Source organism: Microcebus murinus, chromosome 21, assembly GCF_040939455.1.
Source record: "Microcebus murinus isolate Inina chromosome 21, M.murinus_Inina_mat1.0, whole genome shotgun sequence".
Classification (NCBI taxonomy): domain Eukaryota; kingdom Metazoa; phylum Chordata; class Mammalia; order Primates; family Cheirogaleidae; genus Microcebus; species Microcebus murinus.
Window position 1 is genome coordinate 13407878 of NC_134124.1, and position 20802 is coordinate 13428679.

A 20802-nucleotide genomic window follows, 5' to 3' on the forward strand; every position below is an offset into this window, starting at 1 on the left:
TTAAAGCCAGAAAAAAATGGGAGAGAACGTGCCTCCCCTCCCCCATCTTCAACCTCATCATAGGAAATTAGGAAAATGAAGCCCAGAGAGCAAAAGGGACTAATTATGGTGGTAGGACTGAGAATCCCACCCGGGTGTTGTGACGTGCATTCCACATCACTGCTTATGATAGATATTGCATCGCCTTTTGATTGTCCCTCAGTTCATCTTCAAATTCTTGATAAAAATTGGACCCTTTGTACTGATTGACTCAAAGGAGTATTTCCTTAGAAAAATGAATAATCTTTTCCCTGTGTCAACAGCATAACTTGTTTTAAACAGGTGTGTCCACATGCTACATTGAGGTGATCTTTTGCAGTATTTAAGAATATATGGAATTAGGCAGCCCTGGATGTGACTCCTGTTCTACTTACCGTTGTGTAACCATGGACGAGTAATAATCTCATTCTGCTTCAACTTTTCATTTAAAGGGGGATAAGAACAGTATCAGCCTATAGAATTGTGAGGATTAAATGAGAAAAGTACTTTAAAGGCCAAAGCCTGTCCCCGGCACATAGAAAGCCCTCCACGACTGCCAGTGTCACTATGCATTACTGAAATGCAAACCCACAATGGTTTTGGAAGTCACGGTGCTGTGCAAGGTGTTCCCATTCTCTACATTAGGAAATTTGGGTTTTCAGGTTAGGTAACAGATCCAAGGTTACATGGAGAATAAATGGAACCAGACATTTCTTCTTTACATTTTGCTAAGAAACGGAAACTGGCAACTCTGCTTTAAAGGTAATAAAATCAGAAAGGAGAACACTTGAACAAAAACATACACACAGATAATCACTGCAGCATCTTATGTAATATAAAAGCTGGAAACAATTTTCTATCCATCCACAAGGGAACTATTAAATAAACTGCGGCACAGTCACGCCGTGGAGCACTGTGCAGCCATTAAAAAGCACAAGGCAGATGTGGGTGTTCTGATATGAAAAGATTTTTGAAGAAACATTGAGCGAGAGAAAAACAAAGTGCAAATGAAACAGGCAGCGTGCACTGATTTATGCAAACATCCCCCTCAGTGGGATACCTGTGTACATGTACGCAAATGTATGAAAATGCAGAGAGATGGCTCTGAGGAGGTCCGCCAACCACCGATGATGGTAACATGTGGGCAGGGAAGTAGGGTGGGCACGGGATGGAAGGTGATTCATGCTTTCCTTTATCTACTGTCATGCTTGAATGCTTTCAAGTAAGAAAGAATTTACGTATTAATATTATTTGCTTTATAAAGATATAAAGGCAAAGGGAAATGTGAACGACAAAAGTACAGCTAGCATGAGTCAACAGACCTCCCAGCTTGGGTCTCCCTGGCCCTAACCTGACTTCTGCAAAGTTATATGAGCACCGTTAATCTCGCTGGGTTTCTTGCATAGCACTCCTTTCTAGTAAAACCCTTCCTGGTGGCATTAATATTTTGTACTTAGGGATCCAAGTTCTGCCTTTTAGACCACCTGGGAACTCCCAGCATCTTGCTGCAATATTCCCCACTAGAGATGTTCGCAGCTTTTCCACCCTCTATACCTTGTGCATCTGTAGAGGGACACAGAGCTGATAATCTTCCTATATTAAGTGGAGGAGGTGGCCTGCCATTCTGGGACCACTTCAGGTTCATTACTGAACAGGGATTCTCAGTAATGTAATAAGCAATGCTTGATGGAGGAAGCTGCCAGTTCCCCAGTGCTCTGGACCAAATTGTCCCTCCCTAAATTCGTATGCTGAAGCCCTAACTCCTAATATGACTGTCTTTGGAAATAAGGCCTTTAAGGAGATAATTAAAGCTAAATGAGGTCATGAGGGTGGGCTCATAGCAGCGGTCCCCCAACCTTTCTGGCATCAGGAACCAATTTCATGGAAGAGAATTTTTCCACGAACAGGGATGGGGGGCTTGGAGGGATGGTTTCAGGATAATTCAAGCGCATTGCATTTATTGGGCAGTCAAAGCTCCCTGCTAATAATAATCTGTATTTGCAGCTACTCCCTAGCGCTAGCATCACCACCTCAGCTCGACCCCAGATCATCGGGCATTAGATTTTCATAAGGAACGCACAACCTAGATCTCTCGCACGTGCCGTTTACAGTAGGGTTTGCGCTCCTGTGAGAATCTAATGCTGCAGCTGATCTGACAGGAGGCGGAGCTCAGGCGGGGATGCGAGTGATGGGGAGCAGCTGTGAATACGGATGAAGCATCGCTTGCTTGCCCGCCTCTCACCTCCTGCTGTGCAGCCAGTTCCTGACAGGCCACGAACTGCTACCGGTACACTTACAGGACTGCTGCCCTTATAAGAAGAGAAGGAAATGCCAGAGATCTCTTTTGTTTTTCACACTTGCACACAGAAGAAAGGCCACATGAGGACACAGCAAGAAGGTGGCTCTCTGCAGGAAGGGAGGCCTCACCAGAAACTAACCCTGCTGGCACCTTCATCTTGGACTCCCAGCCTCCATAACTCTGAGAAATAAACTCCCAGTCCTTTGAACCGCCCAATCTGTGGTATTTTGTTATGCAGCCCAAGCTGACTGATACACCAAGCATGAAAGCCAGTACACCTGAAATACAACCTCGCACAGCTAAGGTATTCTTTGGCACATTCCATCTAGCATAGCCCATCTTTCCCAGCTTAAAACCTGCCCATAGGGGCCCCTGTAGACCCCCACACTTCACACATCTTTTGTCCTCTACCCAAAGACTCCCTTCATTTCTTTACATTTGTTGTAAATAAACAAGTCATTTTCTTCTAAAGCACAGAACTGAGGGTCTGACTTCCCTCCATATATGCACACCCCTTCCTATTACCCATGATGGCCCTTTCTCCAAAGAAACCTATTAATACTAGTTAGTTTTCCATGGACCTCACACATGCACACCCTATCATCCTCACTCCTAACTCTTTCCATAGTAAACTTGGAGCAGAAGAACTCAAGGTCTCCTAGGTTATCTCTGACAAAGCTCCATGTGGCCTTGTAAAAAGAATCTGTGCTGTCAATGGGGGTAGTTATGTCAGAACTGACTTTTAGCCTGATTCTAGAGTTCTATTGGAAAAGCAAAAGAAGGAAATTTGGTAGTAAGGTTGGGTGAAAGCAAACTCATCTTTTTCTTAATAGGGTATGAGGAGACAGGCTGGAGAGCTGCTGTGGCCAGAGTGAGGCCTCAGATGCCTCCCCATTTCTTTATGTGTGAAAGGACATCTGCCATTCCACAGCTGCCCCTGTCCCACTCCTTTTGCAGTGGTCCTGGCAACCACATGAGTTGCCATCAGCCCTGGAGAATGGGTGCCCACATGGCCCAGTGGGACCCTCTCGGCTCAGCCTAGGAACAACATTATTAATGTCCTAGGATGGGGAAAGGGACTATTTACAAAAACACAGCCAGTTCTCACCTCGTGACTGCTCATTCCATACACATTTTTCTTCGTTTCTTATTAATGGAGTAGAAGAAACCTACTCCTGTACTAGGAAAAGATGGATCGAGTGAACCCAGCAATGCTGAGAGAGAGCATCCAGGGTATATATGTGGAGGTGGAACACAACCTGAATTTTCCTCCCAGAATTCCCAACAAGAGGCCGCATGGGTGGCAAAGAGCACGTGTCTAGTGTCCAGGCAGGCATAGGCTCCAATCTGGTTATGCCACTTGCTAGTAATTATATTTGTAATACGCATAGGTTCATTATACAATTCCTTTGGTTCCCACCGTGCCCTGCCACCTTGGAATTTCCTATTCTGAAAAATGGGGCTAAAGCAACCATTTTCTCAGGGTTATTGAAGGAGATTAAACATTTGAGTAAACATTTGAGAAACACCTAGGAAAATGCCTGGTATACAGACAGTACTCATGATACCTTAGTTCTTTTCCCTCAGCTAAGTGTCTAAATTGGAGCCTTAGTTTCTTCTTAAATGCAAATGCCAGAGTCTAGGAATGTCAGTCTACAGCTGTGCTCTTTTCATTGAGCATTACCAATATTTTGACAGGACCAGCCTAATATTATTCACTCCAGGTTCATTGGTACATTTCTGACCAGCACTCATAAAGGGCTTGGGATTGCCCCTAGGGACCTAGATGCTAATAATGAATACTTGCTAGTGATTTTCAATGCACTCTGGTTATTATGTTTAGTAGCAGAACATTTCCCATCCCCAGAAAGGTCATTTACAATAGTGTAAGGCAGCTTCTTCTCACCTCCCATTTCGGGTTTCTCTCAGAACACTGGAGAGCTCAAATATTCATCCATATGCATTGGAAATACCATTCTGATCTAGCATTTGCATACAAATACCAAAGCAACATAGGAACTAAGAGGCAGCTCTCCATCATCTGACACTACCTCCTTCTATTTGTCCAATGCCTTCCTAGCATGTTCATATCAAAAGCCAGTTTTATGTACCTTCCCAGCTTTATTCATCACAGCTCCCCTCTTTCTTGCGCTCATATGGGATGGAGGTTGGGGGATGGGCAGAGGCCTTTACTTCCTCACTTTTATTCTCGTGGCCCTAAGAAGCTGTAGCATTTCACAAATCTCTCAGATCTCAAGTGGGAGACTCTCCAAACTCAACTCACTTGAGACTGGGCTCTTCTTATCCTACCACATCGCTGAGAAATGGCCACATAGCATTACGCAAATAACATCAGTGAGTGGTTAATGGTGCTTCTCAAGGCCCCTATTCTATTGGGAGGTACTTTTTGTTACAATTACTTTTTACATCAAGCCAAGATTACAAATTCCCTTGTCATTTTTCTTACTCACTGGCTCAAATTTTGCCCTGGAATACACTTATCCTAGGCATCTCACTTACTCACACAGTTTTAAACATTTTTAATATGCTGGTGATGTCGAATCCCAAATTTATTATCTAGTCCAGGTCTTTCTTCTGAGTTTCAAACCCAGATATCCAATTGCATACTTGAGAGTCACCCTGTGAAACTATATGTCTCACGGGCTCCTCAAGCTAATCAATTTTCAAAGTCTGTTTCCTGTTTTGGTGACAAGCTCCCTTATCCATTTATTCTCATGGCAAAAGTCTGGGAGTCGCCCTTGACACGACCTCCATTTACACCCTCTATCACATCAAGTAAATCCGATCTATGCTTTCTTTCTTTATAAAGCATCTCAAGTCTACCTAATTCTCTCCATCTCTACTGATGTTACCATTCTAGAGCACAGAGTGCAGCCATGACCTCCTAATTATCTCCCAAGCTTCCATTCCTATTCATTTCATACCTGGCTCTCTGACCCCACCCCCTTTAGCAGCCAGACTGAGCTTTTGAAAAAACAAACCTGATCACATTTCCTCCCTGATCAATATCCTTTAATGGCTATGGCTGTCCATCCATCTTTGGATAAAGTCCAAACTCTTCATGGTTAACAAGGCTCCATGTGATCTGGTCCCTGGTTTCCCTTTTATCCATCACTTTTTTTTTTTTTTTTTTTTGAGACAGAGTCTCGCTTTGTTGTCCAGGCTAGAGTGAGTGCCGTGGCGTCAGCCTAGCTCACAGCAACCTCACACTCCTGGGCTCGAGCGATCCTTCTGCCTCAGCCTCCCGAGTAGCTGGGACTACAGGCATGCGCCACCATGCCCGGCTAATTTTTTATATACATATCAGTTGGCCAATTAATTTTTTTCTATTTATAGTAGAGACGGGGTCTCGCTCTTGCTCAGGCTGGTTTTGAACTCCTGACCTTGAGCAATCCGCCCGCCTCGGCCTCCCAGAGAGCTAGGATTACAGGCGTGAGCCACCGCGCCCGGCCTATCCATCACTTTTTAATGAAAATTTTCAAACAGACAACAAAGTGGAAAGAAAATCTCAATGAATATCCATAGATATCCACCACCTAGATTTTGTCTTTCATATTTTGTACTTGCTTTATTATATTTCTATCCATTCATCCATCTTCGATCTTAGTGTTAATCTTTCCTGCTTTTGATATGTTCCAACATGAACTGCAGACTCCGGTCTCTTTTTCATCATTCTTCTCCTTGCACCTTAAATTCCAGCCATAGTCACTTTTCCATTCCTGGAATCTGTGAGACTATTTTATATCTCTGGGCTTTTGTACCTATTGTCCCTTCTACCTAAAACACCTTCAGCTCTTGTTAATTCCAGACTTACCCAGACAGTTCTCAGCTTGAACTGTCTCTGAGAGTCTGGCCCTGAGCCCCTCATCTAAATTAGATCCATTTTCCCCCTTATATATGACCCCAAGGCACCTTGTGCCTCTTCTGAATATCGTTCATCACAATTGGCAACTACATGTTTATTTGCAAAATTATTTATCTAATGTCTACCTCCTCCACTAGACTGAAAATTCTATGAAGACAGAGACCATGTATGTATTGGAACATGCTGTATCACCTCTGCAGAAAGTCAATTAATATTTGTGGAAGCAATTAGAGGCAGCATGAATCAATAATTGGAAGGAGCTGCATGGAATAGTGGACTTATTCTTCCTATAATACAGACAAACAGGACAGTTTTTTTAAAGGCCTCTGATGGAAGATGGAACTCACTTGTTGCCAGAATGTAACCAAAAAATACATTAAGACAAATTACTAAATGGCAAGATCCATGGCTAGTGGCTGAGCCAAGACTATGGTGGATTTTAGTGACTGACCTCTCTCCCATCTCCAATAGCCCTTCCCCTCCAGAGCACACCACATCAATATATAATCTAAGGGAAAATAGCCTACTTGCTATTTAAGTGCAATTTAAGTAATAATAACAAAAGCTACAATGTATTGAGGGCATTTATTGAAGGCTGCCTTTGTATTAGGCACTATCCCATGAGCTTTCTCTGTATCGAATCATTTTTCCTGTGGCATAGGTTCTGCTGTTGTTACCATTTTACAGCTAAGGAAACTGAGAACAGAGCAGTTATTTTGAAACACTTGATCTATATAGAATATTCTGCCTGTGGCCCCATTAGAAAGTAGAAAGATTAATCTGGAAAACTAACAGACTGCTGTTATGGAGATAGGGTTTTAGTTGGCTCTAACAGAAGCCTAAAAATACAGAAAGAAATCCACATATAGAAAGATTTGAGAGATGAATCCTTGGTTAAGAAACCTGGAGTTCCCTCTCTAAAAAAACCAACCAGACCATTGTGTTGACTTTATTTTTATAGTCATTTCAACCTCATACACACACTTTCAAATTATCCCTGCAAGGCATTTTTTTATTCCAGATGGAAACAAAGCTTACACTCAAAGATAAAACCATTGTGATCTTTCCCATAACAGGAACTGATGGTTAAAGGAAAATGAAGCAGTGTGAAGTTTCCTAGTGGGAGGACATGTGTTTTAGACACAGTCTTGAGTTTGAAGACAAGGTTTCCCACTGAATATGTGACCCTAGCAAATTAGTGCCATCTCCAGTCCTCAGTTGCATCAGTTTCCTTATTTGAAAATAGAAATGATGACATCCATTTAGCAGGGTTTGGATATACTGAAATGCTGCACATAAAGAACTCAGAACAGAACATAGAAGATGTTCAAAGAGGTTAACTTTTAAAAGGGAAGAAAGATAGGAAAAGGTAGGGGAGAGCAGTAATTTTAATGCCCAGAATTTTTAAAAAGTCACAGGAAATGTCCTTAATAAATGAAAACCATACATTTTTTTTTTTCTGAGAGAGAGAGAGGAAAAGAAAGAGAGAAAGAAGCTTGGGTAAAAGTGTCCCTTAGCATTTTCAATGCTCTTAGCTGGGTGTACTTGCCTGCAGCCACCACTTACAATGCAAATTGGGTTTAGAGTCCTTCACACTAACTACACAGCAAAAAGCTTTCAGCTTTAAATAGAACACTGCAGTGTGGAATGATCTGAGCAAAGGGAAGAAAAATTCAGAGATAAATGTGAAGATTTTGGAGGAAAAAACCAACTTGACATATCTGAGTAGGAGAAAAATGCAGAAATATTAAAGGAAACAGAAAAGCAAAGGTCTATAAATGGACTTAGAAACTAATTCCCCAGTAAGTGGGTTTAAGTCAATAAAGGGGAAGAAAACTTTTAGGGTAAGCCTTCAATAAAGAGAATTTTAACAAAGAATATTTTGACCTGGTGCTCTTTTAAGATGTACAATCCCTAAGGTATTCATCAGAATAGGAGGGATCTTCCCCTCTGGCAGCACAACTATACAAATGTTCCCTAAAATGGGTGGATTAAGACCATAGAGAACTTCTTGCTCTACCCCAACTTCTAGTATTTACATGGTCTAAGTTCCTTTTTTTTTTTTTTTTTTTTTTTTTTTGGTCTTCCCATACCTTCACTGAGATCAGATTAAAAACAACCTACTATGAAAGAAAAATGTTTGGTTTTGAGTGTGGTGTGTGTGTGTGTGTGAGTGTGGCAGAGAGAGAGAATGAGAACTGAAAGGTTGATTCTCACATATCAGAAAGGTTTTAGAAAGCTCTTTGCTATAAACTCATGTCTCATTTTTGACATTCTATACAGAATTGGAGTTTACAAACATGTATTGACATAGGAACAAAGGTAATATCCAGGCCCCTGAAAGCAATACGGAATGTCATTTTTAACTGATTTCTTCATTCTACAATTGACACCCCTATGCACATGGCCCCAATTTGGTCATCTTCTTAGCTCAGGAAGCATTTCCTTTGCCTAAATAATGTAATAATATAGAAGAAACATAAAGGCAGTCCTCTTTCTTTGTAGTCACAAACAGAAAGAAATGTTACCCCAAAAGCCAACAGACCCAAGGCCAACTTCTCTCTTGGGTGACATGCTGAGATACAGAGTTAGTCATATGCTACCCGGTCACTGAGTCAGTGACAAAGCACCAAGACGGAGGAAGAATATCTTACAATCACCTTGTCATCATGCAAATAAAAAGAATCAGTAAGTATGGTGCTTGGTATGGGGGGGGGGGCGATGGGCTGCACATCTTTAAAGCCATCTCTGAGCTCCTGGAGACCAGAGCTTACAACTCTGCTTAATTCGTCTAGTACCACAGACACATCCAGCTTGATGCTCTCCAATAACGATGATAAATGGAGAATATATTTTCAATAGCACTGGGCATTCCTTCCATCTAAAACTTCCAGGGATATTTATAGAAGATGCCACCTTTACCCCCAGAAGTATGTGTCTTTTTATTTTTTTCAGAGCTTGAACTCTTTTACTGCCCCTCCATCACATTTCTCCAGTAGTATTTTGATTTGATTAAATATTACAGAAATTTTAGCATCCAAGAATAATAACTTTAAATTAATATACCTTGCAACATTTTCCTAAAACACTTTCACACACATTTTCTCACATGGCTATTACAATGTGATCATGCCACAGTCTGTATGAGTGGCTAAAGATAAAGGCCTGCGGATGGAAAATGAAAGCAAAAATGCAAAAGTTTTGGCATTTGGAAAAAAAAAATGCCTCCACTCTGTATTCATACACAAAAGGCAGAATGAGATTCCACCTGCTGACTTTCCCTTCCTGCTCGCAAAGCACTGGGGCTAATGTCAGAACAAGCTGGGAGGAAGAGAGAGAGAGAGACAACAATTTCACCTCTTGGCAAAGCTCAGCTTGCTGAACCCTCTTGCTTTCTGCTGGCTGTTGATTCAGCAGAAACTACTGCTGCAGAATTCATAATGGTGATTTTTAAAGGCCCCACCGATCGCGATCGCATTGCTCGCCCCACGTGTCAGCCTCGTTCGCTGGCCGCCGGAACACTATTTCCCCAGCCACCTTCTCATTTCTTGCTAAGGCACTTCCAAGGGGAGAGGGTTTCGCCCTTTTGCAGATGGGCCTTTTGGGGATTTAATTGTCTGAGCAGGTAACCCGGCCGGCTGGAGAGATGAATGGGCAGGAAATGAAACCATGCCCTCCCTGCAGCCACGGAGAGACACGGCACTATTCCGCTCAGGAAGGGTGGACCAAGGTCCTACTGGGCCCCTCCCTTCTTCTCTGCCCCCCTCCCCAAGATGCCCCGCAAGCATCTTGGGGGAGGGGGTCATCTGCCTCCCGGGGTCATCTTTCCGGGCGGGAGCCCCACCCTGAAAGCCTAATCCCCGAGGGCCATTTTAACTCCCGTGGGCGCCGGGTCCACCTGCTGCTGAACGCCGGGCTGGCCTCGCGGAGCCCGGATGGATGTGGGGCGCACGGGCGGCTGCCCCCCGCGAGCCGAGCCCCCGCCCGGGCTCCTGGCCCGGAGGAGTCTCGGCCACTGCGCGCCCGGCCGGCGGCCCGCGAAGCACAGCGATCTGCAACTTGCTCCCGGCCCCAGCGGCGGAATGCGGCGGGGCTGGCGTTACCTTCGGTCGCATAGCTGTGGTCGCGCAGGAAACTGTTGTTGATTTTGCGGGTATCAATGTCCTCCTCCATTGACAGCAGGCTTACTTGCGTGGGAACCAGAAGCCGGCAGACAAGTATCCATGATCCCTCCCCGCAGCCAGTCTCACAGGAGAGGGGGGCAGGGGAGCCAGAGGGACTGCACCATGGTCCGAGCCTGAGGAGGAGACGGGGAGGCGGAGAGAAAAAAAATAAAAACCCGGCAATGGAGCTGTCACCTCCTCCACTCGGGTGCTCCGAGGCTGCGGCGGCTCCTCCCGCGCGGTGCGCTCACTCCAGCTCCAATTCCCAGCGAGGATGCTGAGCTGCCTCCGCTGCCGAGACGCGCCGTGCCCCGAGGGTCTGGTCCCGCCCGCCCGCCCCGCAGGCTGTCACAAGCGGGGCTGGGGAGATGCCCAACAGGTCCCCCTCGTTGGCAGCCGCTCCAAAATGCAAAAAAGATCCCTCCTCCCCCAGGGAGAGCGGGCAGCCGCGACAAAATGGTGCCTTTCTGGACCCGAGCTGCAGTGGCGAGGTGGCAGGGGCAGGCTGCAGGCTTGCCTGGCCGGGATGAGGGTGCGGGTCCCGCGGGAGGGCGGCTCCGGCGGGCGGGGGCTGGGGGAGCGGCGGGGAGCTGGGCAGGGCGCTGCGGCCGGCGCCAGCGCACTCACCCTCACACCCACACGCGCGCACTCGCCGCCGCCGCGCTGCCGCAGGAGGCTGGAGGCGGCTGGTGCATTAAAGGCGAGGCTCCTCCCAACCGCGTCAGCAGCCCCAGGACTCTTCCCCAGCAGCCGCGGTGGCCGAGGCAGAGGCTGCGGCTGCTCTCTGCTGCAGTGGGGCGCACGCAGCCGCGAACTGGCACCTGGGCGGCCAGCAGCCAGCTTGCAGGTTCACGCGGGAAGCATGCACGTCCTCTTACAAGCTCCCCTGCTCTTGTGCCACGCCGCTAAGGGCCGCGACTACACTGGCACCCAAAGCCCCTAGCTCACTGCCTTTCTCTGGACACCCGCATTTCAGGATAGCAGCAAGGTTCCTTCGGATGGGCAGGAAGTCTAATACATCCATGCTCACCCTTATGTGATGCATGTGGTCCCTAGGTGAAGTTAAAGGGCGGGGCCTGGAGCTCGAAGCCTCAGGAAGGGAGGAGAAAGTGGGAGGAAGAGCTGCTCATAGCCTAGCTTAAACCCTCTGTGCCAGCAGGGGCCAGAACTTTGCAACTGTGATCACGTCTGACTCTTCCACTCCTGACATAGTCAAAACATTCCCTTCTGACTGCATGAGGCTGGTGTTTAGAAAAAGCATCTATGTCTACACAGACCGAGAAGGCACAGGACTGAGTTATGAATCTAGTTAACGTGGTCAGTTTGAAAAAGTCCGCCCTCCCAAGCCCTTTGCATTTTGTTTTGGACAAACTACTGCAACCCCTGTGTTAGGTTTTGCTCGTGCAGGAACGCCTTCCATTGCTCTGAACACGGAAGGTACGTCCAAGCATCAGGGAGCCCTGTGCCCACAGAGAGCCACTGCTACCCCGAGGGAATTTCAAGGATCCAATTAATGCTAAAAAGAGGCCTGTCTTCCTACTTCAGCTAGGAGGAAGATACAGAATTTCCTCCCCACCCATGTTTCCCCAAATTGCAAATTCCACTTTTGGAAGGAAATGAGATCATTACTGTTACAAAACAACAAAAATCACTTAATGAAGCAACCCGAATCACTAGAAAGCGCCAATTTGGAAAAGAAATCAACCCAAATCCCTAGAAAGCCGGTTTGGAAAAGAAAAATAAATTTCCTAGGTTTCTTCTTGTAGAAGGTACTCATTTCAACAGGCGTCACCGTAGGGAGAGACGTCAGCAAATGTCTTGCTCAGTTAAGCTAGATGAGCCCAGAGGGACCTATGAGATAATTATATACATACAATGCTTCGGCTAACATAATTTGGAAAGTATTTGAAGTTCAAAAAAAAATAGGAAAACAAGTCCTTAACTGAGGTTGGGAATTGCCATTAGATTTCCATGAAAAATAGATGCTTCCGTGGGGTAGGAAATGGCATCGTCGGCATCTCCAGAAAGCGACTGCATATCCCCGGGGGGAGAGAGTAGAAATGTTCCTTCCTATAATTTTTAGGAGGGAAGCTCAGCTTCCAATAGATTCCATTTTATTCTCATCTAGTGGTAAAGTTTTACATGCATGTTTGACTATTTGTTCAAAATCCATATATACAATTTCAGCAACAGATGAAGACTGGTGCAAGTTGGTTTAATCCACTTTGGTACCAGTTGTCCTGGCTGGTTCTTCCATGTGATGAGCTGTATCCATCACCAGGCTCCAGTGTTCAGCTCACCTCTAGTTACACAGTCCAACTTGTCTTGGAGATTGGCATAATTTGGGGAAGAGGCAGAGGGGAGAAAAAGCTAAGTTCATTTTAGTGTATCAAAAGATGAGAAGACATCTTGCCTTAAGTTGGAATGACCTTACATTGTGACAAGAGGCCTTGGAATAATATTTGGGAAATTCATCCCCCGTCTTCCTGGAACATGGGCTGTGTGCTGAATCAGGTCAGCTCAGGCTCATTGGCCGGGTTGTGTTTGAGGAATTTTCCACTGTAACCAATGGGGGAAATGTCCCCTCCACAGATTAAGCCTCTGGGTTTACCAAATTTTCCCTTTCCTGCAAAATTTTCCTATTTTCTGCAAAATTCCTTCTACATTTATTCAACAGCATAGGCATTTTTCCTAAGATACAAGTTCTGAGCATGCAAAGTAGATATATCTCCACTGTTTGAGTAGATTTCAATCTTTCTGTTTTGTGAACGACTCTTTTCTGCTATGAGCAATGAAGGACTAATTCCCCTCCACTGGCAAAGAAAGGGAGAAAAAGCTGTTGGCTGTGTGCCTTAACCCAACCACCTGTGGGAAGGAGCCCTGTGCAACTGCAGTGGGAAGAAGACTACATAGATCATTCCTCAGAAGACTCATGCACCTTTCTAGTTCTCCAGTGTGTCAAGTTCTTTCCCCAGGCTTTTGCATTTCCACATGCTATTCCCTATGCCCCTTCCTCTTGTTCTTGGCATTCTTCAGCCTTTCCACTGTCCCCATTTCATTGAGGCATTCCTTGACCACACCATCATCCCTACCTCGATATTTTCTGTCTCCACATTTTTTTTGCCTTCTTCATGATTCATTGCATTTTACAATATTTGTTTACTTATTATTGTCAGCCACTTCCACCAGATCTCCTATATTGAGTGGCATTTGGATGCTTCATTATCTTTGTTGAATGGAGATAATATTCCTTGAATAAATGAGTAGATTGCTGACTTTATTTAGTTTAATATTTAGGTTTTATACCTCTACCCTTCTTAAAATTCATGCAAAAAATAATCTGTTGTGAGCTGGAAATTTTCTAGCTCATTAACCCTATTTCTTTTGAAATAATTACTCCTATTCATTCCTGTATGCATGTACACCAAAAAAAAAAATTAACTGGGCACTTAATATATGCCAAGAATGATTGTAGGTTGTGAAGATATACATAATACAAAACAGAATCCCTTCCTTCTCAGATTCTATCATCTGATTTTATTAACGTGAGCTTTCTTAGAAATAAAACAAATGCATTATAAAATCAACAGACTATAACACAATGTTAAGTGCCGAGACTCTGATATTGGGCAAAGCTGATTTTCTTTTGCTCATTTTCATGTCATTAAGCAGGTGACAAGATCTTTCTATGCCATGGTTCTCTTATCTATAAATTAGGGAGATAAATAGTATCTACTTCATAGAGTTATTGTGAGGATTAAATGAGATAATGTGTGGAAAGAATACATTGCCATTACTTTGAGTTGAGTATTTATTTTCACCATTACCATCATCAATATTCAACAAATGTTCAAGCACCTACTATGTCAGACACTGGGACAGGATTAGAGATGCAGCGACATCAATGCACACGATCTATAGCCAGTCTCTGCCGTCATGGAACTTAGTGCCTAATTTACAGTTTATGCAAAGGGGGCCACAGGCTACAAAGGGGGCAGCTGAGGGAACTCTGAAAGGCTGACCTATTTCAGGCTTATGCTTTACACAGAAAAGGCCAATTACAAATACACAGCCCTCTTAAGTTCCCCAATTCAGCATGACAGCTTGTGGACACATTCTTTCTTCATCACCCTTGTCATGGTCCCCCTCCTCCAACACTCACATACCCCACCCCCCACCTCCATTAGGCTGGTGCTTCCTGCACCGGGAAACCTTTTAGGTCATCCTGTCCAATTAGCACATTAAATATCTACAATTTTATTAAAACCTTTGACCTAAGCCAGTCTGGAGATTCTTAATAGAGGCTTTAGGTGTCAGACAGTCCCTGGTTTGTGTCCCAGCTCAGGCATTTATGAATTTTGTGACCTTTGGCAAGTAATTTAACATCTCTGAGCCTCTGTGAAGAAAACAATAGCAGCTACTTCACAGGGCTGTTGGGTGGCTTCAGAGACAATGTAAGGAAATGCTCAGTCCAGGCTTGGCCCAGAGCCAGGTCTCGGGACCATGACCGTTCTCTCTCCTAGCAGTGCTTCATGGCCATCTCCATCTGCAGAGAATTGAAGAGCCGCACTGCAAGTCGATTGTTCATGTGAACAGAAGTGACCTAGAAACCTGAGTTTTACCACCTACCCATCTGTCTTAATGAGCAACCAGAAACTGGACACATGAAATTTTATCATCTCGCAAAAAGCCCTTTGTAAACCAAGAAGTCCTGTGCAAAAGGGAGAAATTAGGATTATCCTCTCTTGACTTTAACATATATGTAATGTACATGCTTAGTCACATTTCTCTTTTGAGGAATTATACGAAATCTCTCTCTCTAATCACTAAGCACCAAATGCACAACTCTCTTTCTCTAAGGTGGTCTATGTGCTCACTGCCCAGAGGATGACCTCTTGAATTTCTAGCAAGTTTGCAATTCCTTTTTGTGCATGCTACAACATGTACTATCACATGAGTGATCCTTTAACATGGCATTTAAATTGGGAAGAGAAAACAAAACCTCTTGCCCTCCAAGTGTTGCATTAATTCTAGACTCTGGAATCTTAATGGATTTCACCATATAAAAATATTCCTGCAATTACTCAAATACAGAAACATGGGAATCACAGTGGTGCGCTGGAGCTGATAGGTACTGAGAGTTGAGAGCTGATTTTGCTGATTGTGACCGTCTCTTTCCAGCTCTGCTTTGAGTGGCATCATGTTGGTAGCTTTAAAAAATCTAAAATCTGCCATGGTGGGATATTTATATCATGGACATTTTTAAAAAACTATATAAACCAAGGAGCTTTGTTTGAGACCCAGTTGTTAAACATTTCCCAGCACACCAGTAGAAACTCATTACTTGCTGATATATCTTTCCACTCATCCCTGTTATCTGTGCAAAGTTCGCTCCAATTGCTGTACATTACGTCTCCTAAGTTGTGTTTGTTCCAGAGCATTCCACCATTCAACCAATATTCTGCCATAATGTTAAATAACTTAAAATCCTACCTTGACCATGAAGCCTTCTCATAGCCATCAAAGGAAATCTGATGCCTCTGTTTGATCCCTTCCAGGCTGATTATGAAATTGCCATGGTAGACGTGTGAATGATTGCTCCTGTAAGCTCCTAGAGCTGACAATGTAAGGAATGTCAGGGCATGCCCAATCTCAAGAAATCATTCAGACTCTATTATTGCCTTCCTCTTGCCCTTGATTTGCCTAAATATAAAACAAAAACATCCGCTGTGCCTGATTTTATTGATAGCACTTCTACTAGTCTGGTTAGGAGACAGATACAATGGGAGAAAAGTTACAAAAACCCAAGAGTCCAGATTTGAGAGCCTGAGAAAAAACATCCTCTTGTACTTTTTTTATCATTCAGTGGCTTCAGAGTTAAATTTAGGTCATCCTGTGCAAGATAGTTTTGATTTGCATTGTATTTGTTAGGTGAAAGGTGAGGACCTTCCAAAACTAGTTTAGCAACACTCCAGTGTCTAGGTAGGCCTACTACCTGATTACGTTGCTCAAAGTAAAATTTAAACAAGAATATATATTGAAAAATGTCTTTCAAATTTTTTTAAAGTGCCAAGAAATGACACTTTATAGAATTTATTCTAAGAAAATAATAGTGAATGTGGGCAAAAATTTAACCGTAAGTTAAATTTAACCATAAATTTAACCAAAAATTTAACCATAAGTTTATTTCTAAAGAGAATTGTTCATAATTATGGAAAACTAAAAACAACCCAAATGCCCAACAATGCAATTTGTTGGGAAAACTATGGTGTGTTCATATAATGGAAAATTATTGAGCCATTGATATAATAATAATAGCTAACACTTGTTAAGCATTTACTATGTACTAGGCACTGTGCAAGGGCTTTGCTGGCATTATCTCATTTAATTCTAACAACGGTACCTTCTAAGGTAAGTACTATTATCATCTCCATTTCACGGAGGCTAACAGAGGTAAATAATATACTCAAACAAATGGCAGCCTCGCTTGCAATCATGAACCTGAAGCCCATCCTCTTAACTACTGTGTTTTGAGTTTGTGTGTGTGTGATGGAGAGGGTACAGGTCACAACAGAGCCATCTGGAAGCCTTTTTCCAAATCACCCACTACTAGATTCTGATCTCTCCCTCTTAGGGGTGAATATTCTCTGAGATGATAATCACCACTATTTTGCTGGTGACGGTGTGGCAAAATCAGAACCGTCAAACATTGCTTGTGGGAGCGTAGAATGATGCAGCCACAAATAGTTTGTCAGTTTCTCAAAATGTTAAAGAGTTACCATGTGACCCAGCAATTTCACTTCTGTGCACATACTAAAGAAAATTGAAAGCACATAGTCACATTAAAACTTGTCCACAAATGTTCATAGCAGCATTATTCATAATAGCCAAAAAGTGGAAACAACTCAAATGTCCATCAGTTGATACACAGATAAACAAAATGTTATATATCCATAGAATGGAACATTATTCAGCTATAAAGAGTAATAAAGTATTACAACATGCTACAAAATGGATGAAACTTGAAATCATTATGCATAGTAAAAGAAACCAGACAGGAAAGACCACCTACTCGATGATTCCTGTTTATGTGAAATGTTCAGAATGGGCACATCCATAGAGACAGAAAGATTAGTGGTTGGTAGGGACTAGGGTAGGATGGGAAGGAGAAATGGGAGTGACTGCTAAAGGGGTCAGGATTTCTTTTTGGGGTGACGAAAATGTTCTAAAATTAGATAGGGGCCACAGTCGCACAACTCTGAATACACTAAAAACAACTGAACTGTGCATTTAAAAAGTCTGACTCTTGTGGCATATGAGTTATATATCAAAACAGTTATTAAAGATTAAAATGTCACCATAAACCACAGTCATTTCTGGGGAGTATGCTGTATCTTTCAGGTATATTAGTGTAGAAACATTTAAAAGTCATGACAAAGTTAGATGTTCATGTTATATTTTAAAAATCATAAACCAAAATAAACTGACTGCTATCATTTTTTGGTTAAAAAAATATGTATGCCACAAGGAATGTATCAAAATATTAGCAGTGGTTATGTGTTGTTTTCTTTTCTGCTCACATTTTTGTCAAAAATATTTTGAACATGTTTCATTTTATATCAAGACAATTTTAAAAAATATTTTTTAATGCCATGAAATACTTTATAGGATGAAACTCTGTATTAAAAAGATCAAACCAATTTCTCATACTAGGAAGTCGAGAGACACTGATATAAAAATGTATGTGTGACCGGAACACATAGAACGTTTCTGTCCAATAGAAATATAATGCAAACCACATTTGTAATTATAAATATTCTCATAGCCACATTAAAAAGTGAAAAGCAGATTGCATTGATTTTAATACATGTTTTAGTTTTTAATGTTTTGAAAGTAAAATTATATTTGGTTTAATCCAATATATCCAAAATATTATAATTTCAACATATAATCAATATTAAATTATTAACATTCTTTATGCCACCTCTTTGAAATCTGGTGTTTTACACTAAAAGACCTCTCAAAACGAACCACATTTTTAGAGCTCAGTAACCACATGCGGCCAAATGTTACCATATTGGACAGCACAGGTATAGTGGAACTATTTCAAAATTTTCATTCCATTCACAAAAAGAGTTTTAACATATTCTTTCAAGAAGAAATTTTTATCTACTAAGAACTTGAACTAGAATGTAGTGCTAAAACCAAACAACAGTAAGCTGATGACCCTCAAAACTGTTTACAAGGTATACAAACTGAATATGAAAATATATGTAGACATATCCATGTATGTATCATATAGAATAATAAATTTCAACCTAATCTGCATTTTCCCATAAAACTAGTAAGCTAAATAAAATACAAAAAGATCAAGATTCTAAAAGTACTAAGATGACATCCTATAACACACTCAGATAAGAAAGATGTAAGATATTATTCTTTCACTATAATAGTTACCATTCTAACTATAGGCCAACTGTTTAGTTCAATACCCATGGCTTCAATTCCAGCTAAGAGAAGAAGTAAAATAGATGTCACGGCCAAAAAAAGAACTTTCACAGCTGGGCATCTGGACTGTATTAGGACTAGTTGAAGGGGAGAAATTTTAAAGCACAGTTACAGGCATCTGGTTTAGAACTATTAGTCATCTTTTAGATTGGATGAGCGAGTAGAATTTTGCAGTCGCATGATCTGTGGATTAATTTCTGAGGACTTATTGAATTAGATACTCTATCGCCTTTGACACGTACATGCAAACAGTTTTGTACATGCGATTGAGCACTCCCTCCTTTCCTACTATGCTTGCAATCACTGATTCCTGGGCACGGCTCTCTCTTGCTTCTCCTGTTACCTCCTGCACACTCCTCAGGCTCATCTGCTGGCTCCTCACCGCTCTCACCTCTAAATGCATAACCACTCCAGCACCCCAAGTTCTCAGACTTCTCTATCCACAGTCCCACCCTGCATGGCCTCATCTTGTTTCATTGCTTAACACTCACATGATGACAAATTCCCGAACGTTGAGCATATACCGCCCTGCCTCACCTGCCCGACCCACCTTCCTGTTCTTTGATTCCTCTCTGTCATTCCCCACATCCTTCCAGTCCATCAGCAAATCCTGCCAGCTCTAACTTCCAAAAGTATCCAGAATCCCCCACACTTCTCACCACCTCCACTGCTACTACCCACCCTATCTCACCAAGATTGTTTTAATCAACTCTAACCCAGGGGTGGGGAACCTACAGCTTCTGATGTCAAGATCATTCTTTTTTAAGCACCAAAGGAGACAAGAAAAGCTTCATCTTTCTCTGCTGCACCCCTTTTAATAAAAGGATTAGCTATGTAAAATGTGGATTCAGGCAAAAGGCTGCACTTAAGGACCAGCAAGGCCACAAGTTTCCTTAAAGCCGCAGGTTCCAACCCTCCTTCACCGCCACCCCTACAGAAGAGTTTCCATGCAGCAGGCAGAATGGTCCTTTTAAATGCAAATCACTTCGTGTCACTTTTTTTGCTCAAAGCCTTTGATTAGCTTTCTACACATTCAGAGCAAAACTTTGTTAAAAGGCTGGAAAGATTTGGCTCCCACTATAGCTCTGTCTTTATTTTTTCACTTATCCCCTGCAGCACTGCCAAATCTTTCCTCCCCTTCCAACCCTACACAGACACGGTGACATCCTCACTGGTTGTCACACATACCAGGAAAAACACATCCCAGGACCTTTGCACCTGCTGTTCCCTGTGTCCTGTGTACTTTCCTTCAGACAACATCACGGCTCAGCACTTCACTTCTTTGGGTGTCTGCTCTGATATCAACTTCTCTGGGGTACCTTCCTTGACCACTCTATACAAAATAAATTAGCACCTATCACTTCCTAGCCCCATATGGCAAGCAGACAGTATATATCTGTTTTGTTTCGGTTATTACACCAGTAGATTATAATTTTTAGGGAAGTGGGAACTTTTTTTTGTGTTCCCTGTTCTACATACAGCACTTGGAACAGTTGCCCGGCACATGCTGGTTATTCCAATGTATCTTACGAAAAAATAAAACAGTGAATATGTGTTTGCTTAATAATGAAGGTCAATCGTGAGGGAAAATTAAAAACAATAAACCTATGGTGCTTGTGCAGTAAAGAACTTGGCCTTGCCCAAAGAGAGGTCTGGCCTTTGCCTAGGCTTTGTGGAAGTAACCTACGTCATGCATGAGACCAATGTCTTTGTTTACAGTGAGGGCCAGCTACAACAGATCTTAGGGTAGGGGCTTGTCCCACCAGAATAATGATCAGTGATTTAGGTGGAGGCTATCAGTCACGTGGTTATCAGTTGACCTCCTGGTTATCAGTTGACCTCCAGTTGACTGAGTTCAATCATGTAGGAAATCAATCGATTAATGAAAACTCCAATAAAAACACAGAACACCAGGCTCAGATAAGCCT

General features: G+C 42.7%; 1 protein-coding gene across 13 annotated transcripts in view; it reads right to left on the bottom strand.

Moving 5' to 3' along the window:
* PPP2R2B (protein phosphatase 2 regulatory subunit Bbeta) overlaps window positions 1–20802 on the bottom strand; it is a 400010-nt gene that overhangs the window by 246458 nt on the left and 132750 nt on the right. Inside the window, exons 1-2 of one of the 13 annotated variants that reach the window (XM_075996179.1) lie at window positions 10994–11082; window positions 10307–10500 (exon numbers count right to left, since the gene is read on the bottom strand). The exons of 8 other annotated variants lie outside the window; for them this stretch is intronic. In XM_075996179.1, the coding sequence (XP_075852294.1) occupies window positions 10307–10376 (70 nt within the window). In that variant the 5' untranslated portion in view covers window positions 10377–10500; window positions 10994–11082. Of the gene's footprint in view, window positions 1–10306; window positions 10501–10883; window positions 11083–20802 lie in introns of those variants that run through there. 4 more of the 13 variants (XM_012774177.2, XM_075996177.1, XM_075996189.1 and 1 more) reach the window with 4 other exon arrangements.